At 43.0% G+C, this 21,312-nt stretch overlaps 1 protein-coding gene across 2 annotated transcripts in view; it reads left to right on the forward strand.

The window, feature by feature from the left end:
* Positions 1-7,891: 7,891 nt before the first annotated feature.
* LDLRAD3 (low density lipoprotein receptor class A domain containing 3) overlaps positions 7,892-21,312 on the forward strand; it is a 107,493-nt gene continuing 94,072 nt past the window's right edge. For both annotated transcript variants that reach the window (XM_063158795.1, XM_063158796.1), the window contains exon 1: positions 7,892-7,970. In XM_063158795.1, the coding sequence (XP_063014865.1) occupies positions 7,937-7,970 (34 nt within the window). In that variant the 5' untranslated portion in view covers positions 7,892-7,936. The remainder of the gene's footprint in view (positions 7,971-21,312) is intronic.

The following is a 21,312-nucleotide window of genomic DNA, read 5'->3' on the forward strand; positions in this document are numbered from 1 at the left end:
CATTTAAAAGGCCAGATGAACCCTAGAAGTGCTTAAGAGGACTTTATTCAAGAACAGCTTGAGGAACATTAGCCATTGAAAAGACTGTATATTGGACAAAATCCAAATTTCAGATTATCATTTAAAAATCAAACCTTTTAAACGCACATTTTAATGTAAAAACCCCGTTCAACTTACTCTTGTTAGCAAACATAGAATTACTTAATTCACAGTTTTTAAATACCAGCCACGTTCTCAGTAGGAACTGCAAACACCATGTAGGTTATCTTCTTCTGACATCTTGTTGCCTTGTATTTCAGGAGAGCTTTGAAGAGATAAGATGCGTTCCTTCCTTCACTTCTTACCTTATCTCAAAGTAATTTTGTGGTCAAGACCATTTTGAAGGACTGATTTAGAACCTCAGGGTTCAATTCCAAAAGAATTAATTTAAGATCTGGCACTCAGAAAATTCAGTTTTAGCTTAGGGCTTATTTTCCTATGAAGTTTTTAGAATCCTGGCTACTCCATTGCCTCCCACCTTGTGTTTTTAATTACTTGCCTGCTTCTCGTTACCTTCCTTCTGCCCTGTATACAAAGGCATCAGTGTGAGATAGCACCAAATATTTTGTGAAAATATTTAGAAAAAGATTCCCACATATACGCTTAAAAGGCAGCTTTCATTATGTGATTCTTTTATGACCTGGAGCAAAAGACAGGCACTCTACTTCTAAAATAGGCATTAAACCAGAGGCAGACTTAAACTTTCAGACCTTCAGGTGACACAGACACCATGGGAGGTGTAACATTTTACGTTAGCAGGGGATTTACATGCATAATGTAGTTTTAGATCATTTTTGCTGCAAATTACAGCAAATTTTCATTACCTAGACAAATCAATTTGACTTTTATTATTTACTTGTTAGATGCTCTTTAAGGGACAGCTGGAGCCAAACTGCTAGGAGATATGCATTGATCCATTCACTTATTGATTAGCTACTTTACTTCCAAATAATCCTCCCTGTTTACTTGTCTTCATTTACTTTAGATTCTGGAAGCAGCCTGGAAATTTCACACACTGGCCATTACCTCAATGGAAAGTATTGATATGCTGATTGTCCAAAAGGTGATTGGAAGACTTGGTAACAGCATAATCATCTTCCTGCTCTACATGCTCTTTATGAATACTTCCTTTGAACATTGGCTGAAAATATTGACATGTTAGGTAATGACTAAAACTCTTATTTTGAATTAAACTCACCCATTTCCCCCTCAAGTGCAATGAATTTTTAATGAGTCCCTCCAGAAGACACAAGTACTCAGAAGACAAAGTGAAATAAAACTGTGACCTGAGTAGGGGAGAGGTGGGAGGTGAGGAGCTTGTAAACAAGAACTTTGTGTGGCTTTGTAGCTAGAGAACTGTAACTACAGAAATTCCTAACTGATCTCCATATTTATAAATAGGTGTCTTGATTTGACTGCAGACACCAGCCAAACCCCACACAGCCACTCACTCCCTTCCCTCCAGTGGGATGGGGGAAAGAATCAGAAGAGTAAATGTGGGAAAACTCATGGGTTGAGATAAAGACAGTTCAATAAGGAAAGCAAAAGCCACACACATGAGCAAAGCAAAACAAGGTTTTTATTCATCACTTCCCAAGAGCAGGCAGGAGTTCAGCCATCCCCAGGAGATGGGCCCCCTCACATGTAATGGTGACTTGAGAAGACAAATGCCATCACTGTGCATGTCCCCCTTCCACCGTCCCCAGCTTTTTTGCTCAGCATGATGTCATATGGTCTGGGCTACCCTGTGTCAGCTGGGTCAGCTGTTCCAGCTGAGCAACCTCAGCCTACTTGCTGGTGGGGCAATGCACTAAGCAGAAAAGGCCTTGACACTGTGCAAGCGCTGCTCAGAAATAATAAAAACATCTGTCTATTATTAATTATTTCAGTGCAAATCCAAGACATAGACCCATGCCAGCACTGTGAAGAAAATCACCTCCACCTCATCCAAAACCAGCACAACAGGTAAAAATAGAAAGGATGCAATAGTTTGGAAAGTGTCATTATTTTGCAATTGATTCTGCTAATGTAAGCCCCCCTGACACTCCGCAGAATAGGACTGAAAGATAAAACAGGTATCAGAACTTTCCACTAGCATTTCTGATTTTGAACACTGTCCTTTGTATCAGATTAGTTGGAATTGGGAATTTACTTGACTTGAGCAAGCAATGTGGAATAGACAGACCGGTGCTGGCAAGTATGGGGGTGTGTGTGTTTGTGGGTGGGCGGCTGGAAGAGGGAAAACTGCTCTGAAAATGACCCAGCTGAAATTTAACATAGCTCAGAGTAAAATAAAGATGAGGAGAAACAGCTGTGTGCCACCTGAGTGATAAAAATTAGGGGTGATATCCTGCACCTTTCTGTGATATCAGGGAACACAGAGACATCACCCAGTAATACTCCCAAGTTGCCATCACAAGTAGGCTGAGTTGTGAGCTAAGTCCCTTGGTTGCTGTCAGGAAATGCTGCTACTGCCAAGGATTCCAGCCTCCTACAATGGTAGTATGGGATAGCTCAAGAACAAAAGCGTTGCACTATCAGTCCTGCACTGCCCAGGTTATGGACAAATTGTCTTCACAAGACTTTTCATCTCTGGTTTCTGAGTCCCAAACAGGGAGCATTGTTAGAGCTGCAGCTCAGGCCAAACAGGAGCTGCACAGCAGAGAGCCCTTTGCAGACTGGGCAAAGAAAGAAATGAAAATGAATGGGCCAAAGCTTTGGGACCTCCCCTTTTCATAGCACTAGAGCAGAAAAGCCAATGGCTATTGAAAGCTATGAGTCTCTAACTTGCTGAGCCCAGAACCTGGCAGGAGAGGAGGAAGAGGGTTCCATACTTAAGATAACCTCATCCATACTAGAGAACATCACAGATTTGGTCCATCATAACATACATTTAATGAGCCTCTTTCTGGAGGCTCATTAAATCCCTTTTGTGTATACAAACTACAGAGTAGCTCACATCTCTAGAGACCAGTCCTAGAATTAACCATTTGCATGCCTGAGGAAGCAGTGATGAGTGTGCTCCTGAGAGGACAGAGGCAGGCCAAAGAGGTTGGGCCTGAATCCAAGGGTGGTACTGCTGGAGCTCAAGGGAAGATGCATGAGTTTGCCCAGATGCTTTGTGTCACTGCAGGCTCTGGAGCCCATGGTGCACAGGGGGCAGGAGAGGCCTGTCTCACTCTGAGCTCCATCCCAGTTCAATTTGCTTCCTTTCAGAAGGTTGCCAATGTATTTGCACATGTCTCAGAACTGTCCCTTGCTTTTGTTTTGATCCTTATGTTTTAAACAGGCACAGTGATGAGGACCATACCAATGCAAACAGTTACTAGCCCTTCACATGTCAAGATGAGAGAATCAAATGAGTCATTTCAGGGAATCTGAGTGCCTGGTATGACTCCTCCTTTAAAAACTGATCTCCAACCCTGTTTTGCAGAGAGAATATTGCTTCAACAGCCAGGAGAACTGGAGATCAGAACATTACAAAGCCATAATGAAGATGAATTCTCATGGATAGATGGATATAGGCTGATATGCTAATATACCTGTTTAACTTGATAGATGCTAATGCTGATGACAAGTTCATAAATATATTTGGATCCACATTTATACTTTTGCTGCAGTGTGTTAAAAATTTGATTATTATTATATTGAATCGTTCAAAAAGCTGTTGCTAATCACAGCTCCAAACTCCCAGGCTTGCTAAGTGGCAGTTCTGTCACATACAAAATATTGCAATACATTATAATAAATTTTTATCCTTAATTACAACAATCCTGACTTTTCATCATTATCAATCCTGTCACTGAGCATGACACATATAAACTACTAGTATTAATTTTGTTCAGAGTTCTATTTACAGATTGAAGTCAGCAAATTTAGATTGTACCTAGAGAGATTATTGCATTTTGCTCTTTTGCCTCAAACCAATGTCAGCTTCCTAAAAAATCAACTTCTACCTTGTAAGAATGATTGTGAAAATAAATATGGGTTGTATACTGAGCTGATTAGAAACAAGAAATGAAAAATTTGAGCTTCAGCTTACAACATGCTGAGAATTGGTATTTCCTAGAGAGGTCAGGTTCTCTTGGGGATGCAGATCCTCTGCAATGCACTTAGGAATAATCATTTGTCCCCCTAGATTAGAGCTGGCAGGTGTGCCAATGTGAGTTGTTGGAGACACTCCATGACCTGCAAAACCTAAAAAAGAACCATTTTAAACTCAGGCTTGCTGCCGCCACATCTGGAACACTGGGCTCCTCAGTACAAGAAGGCCGTGGAGCCCCTTGATCAGGTCCAGTGGAGGGCTACAAGGATGTTCTGGAGCATCTCTCTTAGAAGGGTTGGAGGAGGGAACTGGGCCTGTTCAGCCTGGAGAAGGCTGAGAGGATATTTCATCAATGTATCTGTACTTGCGTATCTGAAGGGGGTCACCAAGAGAATGGAGCCAGGCTCTCCTTGCTGGCTCCAAGCATTGGGATGAGAGGCAGAATCTGATGCACTGCAAGTTCCACTCGAATATATGGAAGCATTTTACTGTGTGGGTGTCTGAGTACTGAACAGATTTCCCAGAGAAGCTCAGGGGTCTCTCTCATGGCAGATACTCAAAAGCTGTCTGGACACAACCCCAAGTGTTGTGTTCTAGGGAAATCCTACTTGAGCAGAGAATTTGGACCATGTGGTCCCACCAGCGGTCCTTTTGAACCTTACCCATGTTGCGATTCTGTAATTCTGTGATCTTGTAGGAATACCAATGAGTCTTCTGTGATAAGCTTGTTTGAAGAAAATTTCCCTTTCTAGCCTTTAACCACAGTGCACACAGCTAAAAAATGTGGCTTTCTCATAATGGATCCTATGACAACTTGTCATTACTTCAGCATAATTTACTATGAAGCTAATCTCTTTTTCAGAGTATATTCCTTGTTTTTGCTGATTATAGGCTGCATTACTGGCAGCCATTCAGAATCTAGCCACATTCTGAGCAACGTGAAATTATTTATTTATCCTTTATCTTTGTGGTGTAGATGGCTGGTAGTTTCATTGAGAGTCAAAGCATGGGTTGACAAGAGGGACTTGCTTGTGGGCACACAATGTCTGCAGCAGAGCTGGGATCACATCTTGCTTTGAGGGACAAACCCAGAAATCTCCCCTGGTGAGAGAGGAGAAGGCAGTTCATGTAGGGATAAAGAGAATCAGAGTGTGTATTGTTGACCTGAGGCCTGTGTCTATTCACTTACACATACCCAGACTATTTGTTTGTTGGCTGATGTAGCTGGAAGTTCACTAATGTTCACACATATCCCCTCAGATGTGATAGTGCACCTACATGCAAGATAGCTGGAAACAGGATTTAATTAGAATATAAGATAGGCCGTGGTGATCAAACACAGGGCTCAGCTAGATCTGGCCAGCCCCCTTCATCCCCTTTTTCCTTTATTTTCCCACATTTTTTCCTCCTCAACTCACCTCATAGATTTCCTTCTCCCTTTCTGCATTCTTTGCCCTAAACATTGCACAGTAAATCTTGCAGGTTCCCAAAATACTGTTCCCATTGCATCCCTTCACGAATCCTATACCATAGGCAAAACTCACCTTTAGTATGCAAGGCATCTGGGAGACAGTTTCTTGGCAGACGTCTTTCTCACTAGCTACCAAGGTTTAATCAGTTTTATCTGATGTTCTTGGGAGCAGCCAGTGTTGTCTGGTCCATTTTCCCTGATGAAGTTACTGAGGTTTCTCTTCCTGTCTTTGTTCCCCCTGCATCTTTGTGTTAACAGGGATTACACTTTTAGTCACACAACCCAACATCCGAAAGGTAATGAGGAATCACACTGGACCTTTTATTCTGTGCTGGCTAAGAAACTGAGGTGTACAAAATGCTTTCACAGACAAAGAGCTTCCCACCTAATCTCAGCAAGCCAGAAGATCCTGCTTCTTGGGAGCTGCTAAGGAGGCTCCCATCCCCCTTGCTTTGCCTCTGAACCCCAGTTGCTGCATGTAGTCAGGGTGAGTTGGCAGGAGCCCACCAGGTGGTGAGATGGCCACACTGGGGTGCCACACGGACCCCGGGAAGGAAGGGCAGCAGCTGGAGATCTGTGTCCTGGCAGGCAGAGGAAATTCCCAGAGCCACATCCCTCAGGAGTCAGAAACCACTCCTCAGACCCCCTTCTGGAAACTAGTTTCCAAGCTGACTTCTACGTGGGAATTAGCTATCAGTGGTTAAAATACCACTGAAAAACTGACAGAAGCTACATCTAAGTATTCAAATAAAAGCCTTATTTTAAATAAAAAATTTAATTAATCTTTCCAAATGCTGTGAAACCCTTATCAGTAAATCTCCACAAGCTCCTCTGAGTATGTTAAACACGAATTGTAAGAATTCTGCTTGAAACATTATTATTGTGCAGATCAGCTGAGCACAGTTTTAGAAATAATTTGGCAGCTTCTTACTGCTATAAACTGGCTTTAATTCTTAGCTAAAATACCTTCGGCACTAAGCCTTCCTCTCCGGCTTTTAAATACATGCTGCAAGCTTTTTAGAGAGTTAAACTTTATTCTATACACATGCAGATCTACTTATGTACTTGACACTCACACAGGGGAATACTTTACAACCAAAAGGTACCACTTAATGAACTGCTCATGATTTTTGCACGAAAGCAGAATGGCACACAGTAACGTGGGTTTCTTCCTGGTCATCATATACTGAAAAATGTTGTTCCTTAAACAAGGCCCACTCCTGCTCCCACTGAAACCAAATAGGGTCAGGATTGGGCCCCTAGATTGAAAATGCAACAGAAATTTCCCAAATGCTGTGTCTCAGAGCCTTACTAGGATAGTAAACCCTACGGCTGGCTCTGATTTCCCTTTGTACTTGGCACTTCCCCCTGTCCTGGGCACTGGTGAGGTCAAACTTCGAGTATTGTGTCCAGTTCTGGGCCTCTCAATTCAGGAAGGACATTGAGGTGCTGGAGTGTGTCCAGAGAAGGGCAACAGGGGTGGGGAAGGGTCTGGAGCACAAGTCCTGTGAGCAGCTGAGGGAGCTGGGGCTGTTCAGCCTGGGGAAAAGGAGGCTCAGGGGTGACCTTATCACTCTCTACAACTGCCTGGGAGGAGGCTGGAGCAGGTGGGGCTTGGCCTCTTCTCCCAGCCAGCCAGTAACAGAATGAGAGGACATAGTCTTAAACTGAGTCAGGGGAGGTTTAGCTTGGATAGGAGGAATTTCTTCACAGAAAGGGTGATTAGATATTGAAATGAACTGCTCAGGGAGGTGCTAGAGTTACTGTCCCTGGAAGCGTTTAAGAAAAGACTGTACATGGCACTCAGTGCCAAGGTCTAGTTGACAAGGTAGTGTTTGGTCATAAGTTGGAGTTGATGATCTCAGAAGTGATTCTGACTGGCTATGGAAATACCTTGTCTTCTAGTTAGGGAATAAAGTTTAGAAGAGCATGCATCAGAAGATGTAAGGGGAGGCTTTTTGAAAGCAATAAACCCCTTGGTCATTGCAGAAGGTGTTGAGTGAGCACGTATGCCCCTGCAGGGGTGCAGCTCGGACGCAAACTCTTCCAGGTGTTCCTAAAGGGTTCCTGTCCGCCGCTGCACGGCAAGCGGAGAGTTTGTTGTAAGAAACGCCAATGCCACCGCAACCCGGCCGTCAAAACTGGCCGGAGGTGTCTGATGGGTAGCAGAGGTGAGGAAGATGAGGCGGCCCTTCAGCCTGGCGGACAGGGCGGCGGCGGCCGCGGGTGGGCACGGCCGCCCAGCGGGGCGGGGCGGGGCGGCGGCGCCACCCCGGGCCCTCCCCCGGGCCGGCCCCCGCACCGCCGCTCCCCGCCGCAGGCTCCGTCGGGCCGGACTGGCGGAGCAGCCCCGAAGTTTGCGGGGCGGCCGGCGCGGGGCCATGTGGCTGCTGTGGCTGCTGCTGGGCTCGGCGGGTGAGTGCGGGCGGGGGCGGTGCCCCGGGGCGCTGCCCGCCAGCGAGGGGGCGGCTCCGCTCGGCGGGGGAGGGCGCCGGGGCCTCCTCGGCACCCCCGCCTCCCTGGGCGGCTCGTGGCGGGCCGGGGGCGCCGCCGGCCGCTCCTCCCCGGGCTGCGCTCCCCGCGCTCCCCTCCCTTTCCGGCCGGGCGGGCCGGGATGCCCACGGCGGGGGTGCGGCGGGTGCGTGTCGGCCCCTCCGCCCCTCTGGGCGTGCTCGGGGTGGTCCCGGCCCCAGCGGGGGTGAGCGGGGCTGGCGTGGGGCGAGGCGCGTGGAGCGGGGCCGAACCGGGCATCGAAGTCTCCGCCGGGCCGAAGGGGCCGCGGCTCCGCTGGTGCATCCCGGTCCGGGCCCCCTTCTCCTTTGCGAGGCCGCCTCGGGGCCAGGGAGGCCGTGGCGGGTGCGGGCGACCCTGCGGCGGTGGGCCCGCGTTGGGATGTGGCCAAGTGAAGCGCTCGGGTCCTGCCTGGCTTTACTTGGGGTGCGGAAAGGGGATTTCATACTTATTGCTCATATTTGTCTGTACAGAAACTCTTTCTCCCCGCCTCGGTCGGCATATGCCTGTCAAAATTGGCGAGTTGGTGATGTTTTGTGCAGCTTTGCTGCAGGTGTGAATTATTTCTGCAACATGATCTTAGCGGGCACTTTTCCAGACAGTGTAAGTAGCCTGGCTGCATGCTGCTGTGTCTGTTTCCGAATCACGCCTTGGCGATGAAGTGATGACACACAGTGTGTAAAACTCAGATTATCAAGCTCAAATTATTTTCTTTTCTTGTCTTTTAACAGTATTTGTTGTCATGAAGAACTCGTAAGTTTCACAGCTTCTATGGTAAAAGTTTGGTGTAGACGGATAGGAAGGAGGAGAAGAGTGACAGGACTTGCACTGTTTTGAAATTAGACAACTGCAAACTTTGACTGTGACACTCATAAGTCTTTGGAGGTTTAGGTATCTTTGTAAAACTATTTCCGCTGTTCCATTTTTGGGAGGCGTCAGACGAAGCTTAAGTTTGTTTACCTGGATTGTGTTGCCTTCTTCCTTAATTATTTCCATTCTATTACTGCCAAAATTTCATCTAATTATTCACAGCAAGTTACATGTTTCCATGTGTTGAATATATTTGCTTTTAATACCACCCTTAGATTAACACGGAGGGATCCCATCTACAAGATACTGATCTTGACATCGGAAGGTTTCCCAGCCACCCACACCCCATATTCCTGCTCCACCTTGGCTTGGGGGCAGTGACAAAGACCTGTTTCTTGTGTGGAAGTTGGTACTTCAGCTTTTTGACTACTGGCTGTGGTTCTTGCACAACGTTCTTGCAGTTACTTAACCAGAGACTCTGGTTTACTTTGGGGCAGAATCAAAGAAATTTCTGAAACTTCTTTTTTCATGTGTTCTGTTTTTCTTTTGAAAAATAAAGTAGGGGGTCTTCAGGGATTTGTTTTTTAGATGTTGCTTCCTCTGTATATTTTGGCGTCCCTGCAAGCTTCCCACAGGGAGCATAAGTTTGTCTCTGCCTGGCCTTCACTCTGTTTTGAATTTTACTTCTGGTAACTCCTGATATAAAATATAAATACTTCTTTTCCTATTGAATCTTTTTTGGGTACAGATGGGAAACCTTGCAACCCTAGGGATGAATTTCAGTTAACAGAAGATAAACAGAGTATAGTGTCCCTGTCTAAACAGTCGTTCTGCTAGTGTGCAGAAGTAGTTGTTGACTTGCATTGGCAGTGAACCTTTGCAAGGCAAAGTTGATCTTTTATTTTTGTCCTTATTCATAATATTGTAGTTGTATCAAGTAGTGCTTTCCATCCTGAAAAAGCCTATCTGCATGGGAAAAGTTTTACTTTGTTATGATACTCGAGTTTGAACTTACACCAGGCTTGTTAATTTCAGTTGGTAACTAACTAGTAATTGATCAGAAAGAGACTATGGATCTGAAATTTCAGCCTCTGTTCTTTGCACAGGAGCTTCCTGGTTACCTTCCTTTCCTCTTCTAGTCCCCATCTCATGTAAGTCTCATCAAGCTCTTGGGCAGCTCACACACCACGCACCCAGTTCCTTTCATCTCTCGTGCTCTTGCCAGTATAAGCAGGTCAGGCTCAGCTCGGATCCCCTCCTGCTGCCCTGTACATGACATAGTGTGACCCAGTTTCCAGCACTTTGCTTTGGCTCAGTGTCTGCCCAGGAGTTCCTGGATGTAGGTTAGGTCCTGCAAGGATTCCTGTTTCCAGCTCAGACTGTAACAACATTATCAGGTTAAGTTAATATAGAAGGAGGTCTGTTAGAAAACAGACATCTGTGTTTATCTTCTACTGCTTGTATGAAGTAATGGAAGCTGATCTACACACAGTTACAGTGAGTTTTGGAAAGGATTGTTTCAGTGAATTGCAAGTACACTACAGCTGAAAACCCAATAAAATGTAAACAATCCCTAACAGAAAAATGAGTTCTGTAATCCTGACTGCCACTGTACTGTGTATTCAAGACAATTTTTTTAGTTTAAAGAAACCTAAATCCTACTGAACATGTTTTGAACATACCTTTGTGTATTTTTTTCTTTGACCTGTATATCATCCATTAAGAAGAAAAATGGCAGGAGTCAGAAACATTCAGGTAAATTAACTGCTTTTAGAAAGTGAGCAAAAAGGGACACTGTTTTTACTGACAATTACACACCTTTCTGTTTTAACTGAAGAAGGTTTTACAGTGTCAGTCTTTGACTGGAGAATCAAAATGCAGTGCACAGCTGGGATTTCTAAGTATCATCCCCAGGAGTCAGTTCAATATAAGGGCCTTTCTGATACATTAGTCAAATATATAATGTAGATATTATGCCTCTTAAAATATACTCACCTTGCTCTGTATTAAGGGAAGCTTCTGTGTCTTATTCCCTCCAGTATTTTGGTCTAAGATTGTTGGAATCAGGACCCATTCTACAGATAGCATAAACATGAAGGGCCACACGTGTGCTTTCATTACATTTTCCAACTTCACCTCAAAATCTTGCAAAAAACCAGAACATCCCTAAAATCAGGCAGGGATAGGAGCTATTTGAAGAGTCGTGTTACTTCGTTAGTCTGTATTGTGTAATATCTGCTAACTTAAAACTTCCACATGGTGTTAAGGAGATAGCCATTATTTCCTTACATGGGTCTTCATTTGTACTGACATTCAGAGGTATTGCTAATAGTAGAATTTCTTTGCTGAAGAGCTTATGTACTGCATGGCAGGAGTAATCAGCAGTACTGAGTGGTGGTCTCCACTGTTAGATAAGCAGAGAGAAAAAAGCCACTGTCTACTTGAATACTCATGTCTGTATTGTATATTCAGTAGGTCTATTCTGTGTTTTTCAGGCAGTCCTCTTGAAAACTCTTAAACTGAGTCTAGTGCTTCATAACCAGTGTTTGTCTTTCTTGGTACATAAGCCAGCTGTGAGCGTGGGTAGGACATCAGTGTGGGAGAGATGGAGGAAGATTCCTGGAGTTGGTAAGTCAAGAAACTTCCAGCTTGGGACAGTAATAAACAACAAGCACTGGATATTTGCTGAAGATATGAGTCTGCCAGTGGTCCTAATGAGAGCAGCCAGGGGTACTCACTCCAATGCAAAGCTCCCCAGCCATGCTGAGGAGAATGTGGGATTTGTCACAGGAGCCTGTGCCCACACACACAAGTTGTTTTGAATCAGTTTCTGGTTATTCGACATTTGATGTTTGAGGCTGTTGTCAGACTTTACTCTTGCAAGTACATTTTTTGAGCAGGGAGTGAAATAAGCAGAGGATGATTTGGGGGAGGTATGTCCTTGGCTAGATTTAAACAGATTTCTCTTACTCACTGAATGTGGGGAGTTGCGGGGCCCAGGAGCTTCCCAGCATCCCATCTTGCCTGGCACAATCCCTGCAAAGAATCTGCAGTTGCCAGGTTGAGAGGGAGGAAGTATGACTGCAATGTTGCAGTCACATGTTGTGACAGAAAATGAAGATTGTTATAAAGAAAATAGGTAGTAAAAATGCACCCTTTGTACAAATGTGAAATAAATTGTTACAAGCATGCAGTCAGTCTGTAGTGCTTGATATACTGAGACCAGCAAGCTCCATACCTCTTTAGAGAAAAAAGTTTCCTGGTGATACTATAATACATTTATTGTGACAATAGGAACCTGCATCCTGCTTTCGTTCTTATGCTGATTATCTACTGGGTGAGGAATAAAATGGTTCCCTTTGCTGTAAATCTGGTAGACTGTTACAGGGTTATGTTGATTTGTTAAGTAGCAGTGATGAATTGAGCTGAGATTCAAGCATCTCTGTGTTTCAGTGCAATGTGGGAAGGCCTAATTAAAAATTAATTTGTCACCTGGAGAAAGAATTTGTTTTGGTTTTTGTTTGTGTTATTTACGTTTTTTAAATTTTAATTTATTTTTCCAAACTGGTACATTTTACCAGAGTAGTGTCTGTCATATATCCTGTTCTGTGGTTACTCTTTCTGTCCATGTGAGCAGAAATGCAATAATGGAGAAGGCCTGAAAAATCTGTAGCTGAGATCTGCTGTGATGGTAGCCGTGCTCTCCATTTCAGTGTCTCATCTGTTGTAGAAGCTGATGAGTTTTATGAATTGCTAGAAAGCCTGGAAGGCTGTTCAGTTGTCCTGCTTGCTGCAGACTGGAGCTGTGGATATTCTGGCTTTGGTGCAAGACACTCTGTGATAACTATTTCAACTGACATTTTCAGGGTTTGAAAGGATTTGAAAACAGCTTCATTATCAGCTGGCAGGTTTCGAAGATGAGGAAGGAGAAACATCTTGGGTCTCAATAGTTGGTTTTTGGCATTTTTGTCTTTTAGGTATTAAAACAACTCTTCTGTCCTGGCAGGATCTCATAATGGGCTATATCTAAGATGCAGAAGGGAATATTTCAAGTTAAAACAGTTTTAATTATGTATTTTAAGGCAGCTCTCAAGTTAAACATAGAATGACAGATTGCCCTTTGCTTGAAATGTAAATAGATCATGGCTGGAAGTAATTGTATAGTCAGCCATTAGGATAATCAGTTTATCATACATTTACTGACTGCTATAGAATTTTTGAGGAGGAGCTCATATTTATTAAGAAACAAAAAAAAAAAAAAAAAAACAAACCCAAACCAACAACAAAATTGAAAATTAAACAAACATTTTAAGAAAAACAAGGAAACAAGGAAACAAAACACCATGGCAGAAAGCATTTGTCTAAATTAGTTACCTCTGATAGTGAAGTTTTGATTTATATGATCAATGGGATTTTGCATTTGCAAGGACTGTGTGTGTGTCCAGATTAATTGACATCTAGAAGCTTGTAAGCTGCAGTAACTTGATCAGATGTTTAGTTTCTTTCATACAGCCTCTTGTGCTAGTGAAACTGTCAGACTAAAAGGCATTTTAGGCCAACCTCACCTTGCATGCAGTGTTGTCTATCAGGACAGAAAAATCCTTTTAGGAGAGAAGATGGTGTAATAGTAGCTGGCTTGGTGTGTGGGTGTGTTTTAACTTGCACATGGGAAATGCTGAGGCAGTGAGATTTCTAAATGGAGCCCTTGGTCTCTTGTTGCTTATAGAGAGATCCCCACTTACCCACTTCTTGGTTGCAAAGGAACTTGTGGAATCACGTAATTATTTTAGTTGCAGCTTATACAGATGTGTACTCTTTGGAAGTTGGAGAGAAATAATAGGTAGCTCCTGTTAGTGTGAGAAATGTGTTGAAGAATTGGGGAATCATATGGGCGGATAATCAAAAGGCCCCAGAGGAACAAAATGAAAATGGAAGCAATTTGGGGGGGGTGGGGTGGCTGCTGATAATTTTTTCCTCTGTGTTTCTTAAGCCTTCTTCCAGCCGTGGGCTGGACAGCTGTGAACTTGTCACAATTAAAACATATCAAGCAAAGCTCCTCTTTGTCAATGTGTAAATGGTTGAGTAAGTTGCTGTGTCACATGTCAGAGTGAACAGGGAGCTGAGGTAATGAATGGAAGGTGATGTGGCTGTGAAACTGCTAAAATCTGGGATCATTTAGGATTGGGAGCTAATGAACTCCGAGGTCCTGATACTATGTCTTCTTAGCCAAAAAGTTTCTATTTTAAAATGGCTTTGGTATCTCTCAAGGAGCCTGAGACTTAACTTATTAAAGATTGGGAAGTCTATAAGTTTAATATGGTTGAAATATGCTGTTGTGTTATGAAATAGCTTTTTTCAATAGGGGCAAAAAAATACAGTTTTTCAGGTTGTAGTGCTATTTTTATTCTTTAGTAGGGATTCTGATTAGTTTTTTTCCTTTTAAATTAAAGGAGAAATCCCTAAGTACTGCACCTTGCCCTGGGTCTCTGGTGTTGTGTTATCTTTTATCTGCTTAGACAGATTCCAGATGGCTCCTAGGGAATGTGATCAGGAAGATTCCTGGTTCAGGATTCTCTTATTGAAAATTTTAGATGGAAACCAGTTACATCACATGAGGTATCCTGTGTTGGTCTATTTTGAAACTGTTGGGTTTGTTGGATGAAAAGTTAGATTTTAGGTAACATTTTCCTGTGAGGCTTTATCTCTGTTTTCACAACATGTAATAATCTTATGGCAGCAAGTAGGTTGTGGTTCTATTAAAAATTAATATGTGAATTCTGGCTATTAAGTATTTGTGTTCAAATTCCATCACTCCTTGGAGTAATTTCTCTTGCTTTATGTATTTTAGATGAATTTATCACTTCAATTGTTAATGAGTCAGATGATGCTTATAGCTCCAGACAGAACACCATCGCCAGCCATGTGTATATGTGTCAGCTAAAGACTAGTATTCTTCTGTGCAAAGCTGTTCACCGTTTTAGTGCTGCAGGATCTACAGGGGGATAGGATAGAAGAAAATAAAGGTAGTGTAGAAAGTAATCTTACCTCTAAGGAGTTGCAGCTGGGCCAATTAGCAAAGATTAGGAGCAGGCCTGACTTTGACAGGGCACAGCTGTAACCAGTGAGAAGAAGAGTGCTATAAAAGAGTGGGGTGCCTGGTTGAGAAGGGAACTGGAGTCAGTGGCTGCTTTGTGAAGGAGTTGGAGTCAGTGCTCTGAGGAGCTGCCCACGAGAAGCACCAAGACGGTATGGAACTTTTGTGATAAGGAGACAACAGTATGGAGCCCCTGCAATGAGATGACAACAGATCTATTCCAGGTTGTGTTGCTGATCAGGGTATGACTTTGGGCAAGATTTAATTCTTTCCTCACTATATTCACTCCTTTTTTATTTGTCTTTTTTTTTTTTTTTTTTTTTGACACCAGCTTTCCTGCTATCTTTCTTTGATGCTGTTAGTGCTACCCTAATTTTAGTCAAGAGCTATGTGCCACAAATATCAGGCATATGTTTTTACAGTTCAAAATAGTGGGTTTGGCATTTAAGAGATGTTTAGCCTTGCCTGGTGTGGATTTGATGTGAGATAAGTAGATTTTTCTTGATATGATAATTTTTAGTCATGTATTCCTGTTTTTTTCCTTTTCTTTTTTGTTGTTAGCGTAAAGGCATTAAGGTTCCTCAGACACAGGAGTGTTAGGTGTACAAAGATGTGAAGCATGATAGAGACACACAAATTAATGTACTTAGGAAAATCCATGTATTTGTCAAGTTGCACTTTCTCTCCCTTTTGTAAGGCAGGGCAGGAGCTAACAGCTTGAAGTACTGTTGCTTGTCTGGGGTGCTCTGCACAGGTAACCCATGGTTCAGGACCGTGTCAAACCTGCTAAATAGTGCTGCTTGACGGGGAATGCAGTTACTGCTTACATATGGCTACAGAAGGGAACACTTGAGCTTGCAATTTTGAGTTTCAAGGCTGCCAATTCAGTCTCAGGATGGTATTCTGCTCCTGTCTCCCAATGCAAGAAGTTATGTTAAGGGCTGTTAAATGTTTCTGCTTCTATTTGTATAAGCTTCGCTAAAATTCTGCAGCTAAAGATAGCCATTATTTCTCAGATTGTGAATCCCTTTCTTGTCAGATTTAAACTCCTTTCTTTTTCTTTCTTTGCTTGCATCCTTGTTCTCTTGTTGCGAAGCTGCATGCTGATGACTTAGTCTTTACATGTTTCTTTTCATAGATGATTTTTGCCACTTCCTTCCTCCTCTCAGTATCCTTTTCTCTTTTTTTCCTTCTTGCCTCATGACCTCACCAAAGTGTACCCATTGATGATGCATAGAGCTAGCCATGGATTTCCTCATCATATCTCTGTACTTAAAAAGAAAGATGCTGTTATGTATACTTACAATATCTATGCCAAACTTGTAGTTAGGAATTGTCATTTTTCCGTTGCCTCTATCTATTGCAGGTCTTCTGCTTCACTCTCCCACCAGTGCTGGGCTTGCTTTTCTTCTCCCTGTCTTCCCTGTCCATTGCTTAGCTTAGCTGTGCTAAGGCTCGCCTTTAGGCTGTGTTGGACTTTGCTGCTGTGTTTGGGAGGTGGAGTTTAGTAAGAGCAGACTACTTGGGACTTGGTCTTACTTAGTTTCTGGTACAATTTATAAGTGAAATGTGCATCTTAAGCAAATGAGCTCTTTCTCAGGGATCATTAATGAAGGATAGGTAATATTTATGTGACACGATGAAAGGCATGATTTATAAATCGCTAAATCATTTGTGAATGCATTGTTAAATATGTGCAGTCGTAGAGTTGCTTCACCTGCCAAAGTGCATCAGTTCTTCATAAATTAGTAGAGTCAGCATGTGTGACCTTCAAAGGAAACACACTGCAATCAATGAGTTTCAATGGCCAAATAAGTCCTAACCTGTTAGCCAGCCTCCTGCCAATGGCACAAGTTGCTCTTGTGGCTGGGTCCAAAACTGTGAAGTCTTAAAAGCTGGGTGGAACTGCACACTCCTAAACTGAATATATGGTTATATGGAGCCTGATGTGCATGGTTTTTGTCCTGAGGAGAATGGCTGTCCACCAAAAGAGTTTGAGGCTCTGATGGTGATCTTGAAGATACCAAACTAAATCTTCCATGATCTGATCAACAGTAAGAAATGCCTTCTCAAGGCCTTGGCATCATGTAAAATCTGAACATCTTTGCTTGTTTGTGTAACTGGAAAAGCCCAGTATAGATGCTGCAATCAAGATCTGCTCAGTGTGGTAGAAAGCAGCCTGCACTTGTGAAATCCTGGAGTCTGGAAGAACTTACTGCTCGATCGCTATTAAAAGACCAAGTCCTTGAACTAAGTAGGCATAATTCAGAATTGGCTAAGGAAGATCAGTGTTTGTGGTGATTGCTGTCTTTCAAACTCAAAAAAGGCTTTTTCCTTTCAGCAAGTTTTTTAAAAGGTAAAAAGAAGATGGAGAGGGGGAAAAACAATCCATATGGCTGAAGTTCAGTACTTGGTTGTGAGTGAAATGAGAGCATAAATGGACTTACAGGTAGAATTGTGAGAAAAACCAACCCAAAACACTGTGAACTTTTAAATGAGCAGATCATTTATTTTCCTATGTGACCAGGGTTCTAGATGTTAAACTTGACATTAATTGAATCGAGTCCTGTTGGAATTCTGATTTATGTTCTCTAAGAAGTGTTTGGTAGCCCTGTCTTAAAAGGGGAGATCTACATACTCTTTTTAGGCATTTTCAGTCCTGTGAATATACTGGCTTTGAATATCAGCAAGTGTGGAGGGAAAAGTACATCCCTGTGATATTTTTCAGCTTACACATTCTTAATCCAACCACAAGAATTTGTCCTTTTGCAGTCAGATGGAGGACTTCCCTCTCTTATCTGCAAGCAGTATTTAAGTTTCAGGAACCTATTCTTTTTATCTCCTCTGAAAATGGAGCTTCCACGTGCAGTATACAAATCAAGAATCTGCTTCTGTCCAAAGATCAAAGTGGTCTGTATAGAACATTAACAGAGTACTTGGAAGATAAAAAGGACATTGATAGTGGAGTTCCTAAGAGAATTTTTAAACAATATGAGTTGGCAGTACCAGTTGTACCCTGAAAATCTTCCATGAGGAATGTGAGCTTCTAAATTGCAAGTTTGAAGTAGAGTGTTGTCAGATTTTTTCCCTTATAGGGATTACTGTCAGTATCATGTTTTTTGGAGTGTTTTTCATTGCAACCTTTCTTTTCAAAAAAAGAGTCCAGAATAGCAGTGACCTTATTTTGTACTTGAATTATATGTCCAGTAAGGTTAAGAGCACAATAGGCATTTTTCTTCTTCAAATTTTCATAAAATGAGAGAGAAAATGTTTTTCAGTGTAATTTTGTATTTGCACTGCAATTTCAAGTGATTGAAATGCCTGCCCTTTTCAACAACTGAGATATTAGACATTTCATGGAATACTCCTGATTCAGAGGTCCTGCATGTATTCTTTTTTGAGGTAGCATGTAAGAGTGTGTCTCTCTTAGTTACATCAACAGAGTCCACCCAAAAGTGGTGCGTAGTTGATGACATTGGTTTGCACAGCTGCACCTTTTCATCAGTCTCAAGTTTTTCAATAGAGTACAGAAAGGGTTTGCCATCTTTATGCAAAATTGTGCGTGTTAGTTACACAGGAAAGGCCCAGTGTCTCTTCCTGCTGTGGCTTTGGTAATGTTCAGGCTTTCAAAGTTAAAGGCTCTTTACTTATTAATGGTTTCTACATGAGATAGACTTCAGCATCTAATCAGATTGAATATCCTTAAAATTTCTAATGGGATCCTTGAAAATCTGCCAATGGACTATATAGGTTTTCTGATGAATTGTTTTAATTGAGCTCTGCCTTGCTATTTGGTTAACAGTCTTCAGGGTAGCCTCAGGCTGCTTACTTTCCAATTTCCTTGTGTTATCTGTAGATAAATGTCCACCTCATTGGAGCTTAATGGCCAATTAGCTGAGTCAAATAAAATCTGGAAACACAAGAACCAGTGCTGATCATTGGCAGGATATTCATGTACTAACTGAGGTTGAATCCAGAGTTGCTGACCTGCTGACTGCCACTGCTCCTTGTGAGTAGTCTCAAGGGGAAACTGCTCAGCCACAGATTAGCTGGTTTTTCCCTGCAGTGTTGGTACTTTTGTTTCCTCATCAGTTGTTGCAAAATGAGGCAGATTTCTATTGTGAGCAAACTTTCCAGTTGGAGAAGCAATCAGTGTAACTTCCTTTGGGCCTGTATTGAAAGACCTCTGTAAGGCCCATTAGATCCTGTTAAAGTTAGGCCCACATACAGTCATAGACTCACCAAGGTTGGGAAAGCCTTTCAAGACTGGCTCCAGCCTTTGATTGAACACCAGCATGTCAACTAAACCATAGCACTAAGTGTCATGTCCAGTTGCTTCTTGAATACTTCCAGGGGTGGTGATGCCACCATCTCCCTGGGCATCCCATTCCAGTGCTCACCCTTTCAGTGAAAAAATTCTTCCTAATGTCCAGCCTCAACCTCCCCTGGTGCAGCTTGAGGCTGTCCTCTTGTCCTGTTGCTGGTTGCCTGTGAGAAGAGGCCAAACCCCACTTGGCTACAACCTCTTCTTGGGCATTTGTAGAGAGTGATGAGGTCCCCCGAGCCTCCTTTTCTCCAGGCTGAACACCCCCAGCTCCCTCAGGACCCATACTTCACCTTGTTGAGCCTCATACAACTGGCTTTGGCACATTGATCTGGCCTGCCCAGCAGGTCAGCACTCCTGCCCAACTTAGCACTGTCTGCAAACTGGCTGACAGGACACTTGGTCCTCTCAGTCAGTTTAATGCCTCATTGATAGAGGTATTAAACAGGACTGGACCCAACACTGAGCTCTGCAGAACACCACTTATAAGTGGCCACCAGCTGGATGTACATTCCCCAGTAGACCTGGCTATCCAGCCAGTTTTTAACCTAGCAAAGAGTGCATGATTTAGACTTCTAAAATATCAGGTGGTTATCTCCAGTTTGTAAAGGAAGCATGTCTGATATGGGATGTCTCAAATGAGCAGTGGCATTGAGGAAATAGAATGATCTTTGCACCTTTGCCAGTCTGGCCCTTGAAGATGGAATATGTTGGGTGTTTGCACACACAAGCCTTCCAAGCTACTTTGCACATTCCTGTAAGAAAACTAACTTAGCCCAGATTTAGTTACTGTTCCAACATTGTTTGCTTTGGTTTAGAAGGACTGTGTTGGCCTGTTGTGTTGGAAAAAATGCATTACTGAAATGCTGTAGTAAATGTTTTGGTTAGAGAACCATTTGAATGATCTTAACGGTCAAAATTAAACCCTAGGTGTAAGCAGCTACACCAAGAGTAAGTCATTGTATAGTTGCAGGGCAGAGTGATTTTTGGATACTTTGAAACATACAGATTTATAATCTGTTTTCAAACAAGCTTCCCAAGTTGTTCCCTTTTCCCACTAATCACATCCCAGCATTAAACAAAGTAAAGGGTATGTGCAAAAGGAAAACAGAAACTGAACCATACCAGGTGTTCTTGTTGAACCTGTAAGTGCAAATAAGAGGGCAGTTAATTTCTGTATCTAAAATGGTTTGAGTTTCTTAGGTCTAGGGGATCACTTATCTCTAGAGTTACTATGTGAACTGAATCTAGTTGGTAGTTGGAGCTGCAATTTCCCAAACTCCTTCCTGCTTATCTGTTACAGAGTGGTCCTTCCTATTTTAGTCAGAATCCAGGAACTGTGTATCAGCTGCATACCTGCATAACTCAAAGATTTTTGATTATAAAAATGTGTGTTTACTGCTGAGGAATCAATGGAGTTTGCAGACAATACCAGGCAGGGTGGGAATGTTGATCTGCTGGAGGGTAGGAAGGATCTGCAGAGGGATCTGGGCAGGCTGGATCAATGGGACAAAGCCAATTTTGTGAAGTTCAACAAGGCAAGGTGCCGAGTCCTGAGGCACTTGGATCACAGCAACCCAATGCAATACTGTAGGCTTGGGGGGAAGTGGCTGGAAAGATGTCCTGTGGAAAAGGACCTGGGGGTGCTGGTTGACTGGAGCTGAACATGAGAAGGCCAATGGCTTCCTAGCATAAATCAGTGTGGCCTGCAGGACCAGAACAGCGATTGCCCCCTGTACTCTGCACAGGTGAGGCCGCACCTTGAATCCTGTGTTCAGTCTTGGGCCCCTCACTGCAAGAAAGACATTGAGGTAGTGGAATGAGTCCAGAGTAGAGCACTGGAGCTAGTGAAGGGTCTGGAGCACAAGTCCTGTGGGGAGCAGCTGAAGGAGCTGGTGTAGTTTAACCTGCAGAAAAGGAGGCTTTTCTGGGGGGAAACCTTACTGCTGTCTACAACACCCTGAAAGAACATTGTGGTGAGCTGAGGTAGACAGAGTAACAAGCAATAGGACAAGAGG

The sequence above is a fragment of the Melospiza melodia genome, chromosome 6, assembly GCF_035770615.1.
Source record: "Melospiza melodia melodia isolate bMelMel2 chromosome 6, bMelMel2.pri, whole genome shotgun sequence".
Classification (NCBI taxonomy): domain Eukaryota; kingdom Metazoa; phylum Chordata; class Aves; order Passeriformes; family Passerellidae; genus Melospiza; species Melospiza melodia.